We start from the raw sequence: 2,252 nt of genomic DNA, 5'->3' as shown, positions 1-2,252 counted from the left end.
AAGAGTATATTCACATCTTTATATATACTGCATTCAAACAACACAATTCTTAATTCCCCAAGCATGATCAGTCCTGTGATCCCTGCCTCATGTTAATGGGGGTACATGTAAAAAGGGACTCTACAAGATACACCATAATACATGTTCTTTTACCAAACACAACTTGAAGATTACAGTGCAGGATATAAAACACCAAAATTTACATAAAATAATAATTTGCAAAAGCCATATCATTACCTACATAATATGAAAAATTACGGAAAATAACATTTGCAATGACATACTAATATTCTCTAACCTTTAAATCTTCCAAAGATGTTAACTGGTAATTTATTAACTTGATTTCTATTACATGAATTTTACCATACATAACCATCTCTAGTATATCTAACAGTTCCTCACACCAATGATTATCCAGACAGTCCTGAACTGAACTCTGATTACCCATTTCAACTGCATCACCCCCAGACATGAGACAGGGATCATGCTACACCAAGGACACAAGTGGTGCTTTACAATTCTTGTGTAGGGAAAATGCACCTGACTGTGGACAGTTAAGGTTGAAGCGTGTGTGGAATTTGTGAGTCCGAAGATGGCCTGATCTTTACACAAAGATTGAGAAGTGTTGCCAAGTGCATCCTTATTTCTCCAGGAAACCTTTCAAAAGTGTATAGAAAAGAATTGTGTATATACACAACTTATAAACCAACACTGACCTTTCTCCATTCCCCAAGAAACGAAGGGAACTTACCTTCTCTACGTTCTGCATTTTCAAATGATAAGTCATAATCAAAATTATGTATTTCTTATGAACACATATCATGACATCTTTGTTTTAAGTTATTGTACTTAAAAACTACTTTCCAAAACCAAATCTAAGGATGGCATCTACGGAGGGGGAGAATGTGAAATAAAAAATGCATAATGAGGATAATGTAACTTGAATACTTATGATGTGGATACAGATGAGAGCAAATAAATTAACATTAATCTAATACCTTTCCAATGCAAGATGTTTAGAAACTACAAGGATGATATTACTGCAGTCAGCAACTTATGTACGATAATGTTATCCTTAACTAATAATTTCAACATGGAGGTTAGTATTTACCAATGGCTAAGGAAAATAACAAGACACAAAAAACCCAACTAAAAATTGAATGTAAAACTTTCTTATCCTTACTTTCAGTGTGGATTTGACGGGAGAATTCTTGGGCGTGGTGTTCGTGCTGTTCCCCTTCTGAGGATTACTATCAACTTCCATCTTCGCAGGCTGCAAAAAAAGTGGTTCTCGAAAATGCTATTTATCATTCATTTCAGTCCCTTTCGGTAATTAACAAAACAACTACTTGATCATCCACAACATTCCAGAGTTATTTCTAGGTTTCTCAATAATCATGCCAACATTTATCCAACAGAGATCAATTGATATAATATCCCTGTAAACAAAAATGAAAATGAAAACAATCATACGAGTTGCAACAACTTGTGCATCAGTGTGACAAAATTATGAGTGAGAAATCCTTCTCTTGCACACACTTTTCTACCTGTTCTGTGCTGTTGTCTCTTCCCAAACACAATCACTCTCGAATCACTCCTAGTTACATATAAGTTCTCCTTGTTGTGCGATCATCATGAACATAGCCCTGTGGTGACTGTCTGAACACCAAGAAGATAAATAACCTTTTAGTCCTGACATTTCAGCTGTTGCCTTGACTGAACTAAAAGGATAAACTTTATCAATGACACTGTAGGACAAAATCAAGTTGCCAAAAAACACAAGATTGTTGCACTACTGCCCTCACTTTCCCCACTTAAAGAGAGGGCTGTTAATCCAACCTATGTAATACCCATGCTGTCTTCAGGCAAGATATCTTCTAAGTGTCATGTACTCCTTTGCAGTATATTGTAAGCTTGGTCTCTTAGTAAAGGACATCCACTAAAACAGCCATCATGCCATTCCACTAGTAAAGAAGATTACATTATTCAGTTATTCAAATCACGCTGCTTCATATTAACCCTGCAATGCTGGCGAAAGAATTTTTTGTGTCGCTCATTTCAGTGGCTTATAGCCTTTTCCTGGAACTTCCTGTTTGGCTTGCTTTAGTGAATTGTGAGGGCTATAGGCATGCCTGGCTATAAGAGATTAATACAACAGTAAAATTATTTAGTGAATTGTGAGGGCTATAGGCATGCCTGGCTATAAGAGATTAATACAACAGTAAAATTATATAATCTATAAGCAAATCTAT

General features: G+C 35.7%; 1 protein-coding gene across 1 annotated transcript in view; it reads right to left on the bottom strand.

The window, feature by feature from the left end:
* Window positions 1-2,252, bottom strand: part of LOC119588506 — a gene marked incomplete in the record, with an annotated part of 22,356 nt that overhangs the window by 8,891 nt on the left and 11,213 nt on the right. Inside the window, 1 exon segment of the mRNA XM_037937151.1 lies at window positions 1,184-1,273. Within this exon segment, the coding sequence (XP_037793079.1) occupies window positions 1,184-1,273 (90 nt within the window).

The sequence above is a fragment of the Penaeus monodon genome, chromosome 24, assembly GCF_015228065.2.
Source record: "Penaeus monodon isolate SGIC_2016 chromosome 24, NSTDA_Pmon_1, whole genome shotgun sequence".
NCBI classification, from domain to species: domain Eukaryota; kingdom Metazoa; phylum Arthropoda; class Malacostraca; order Decapoda; family Penaeidae; genus Penaeus; species Penaeus monodon.
Note: the sequence above shows the minus strand (reverse complement) of the source record. Positions and strands in the feature narration are given on the sequence as shown.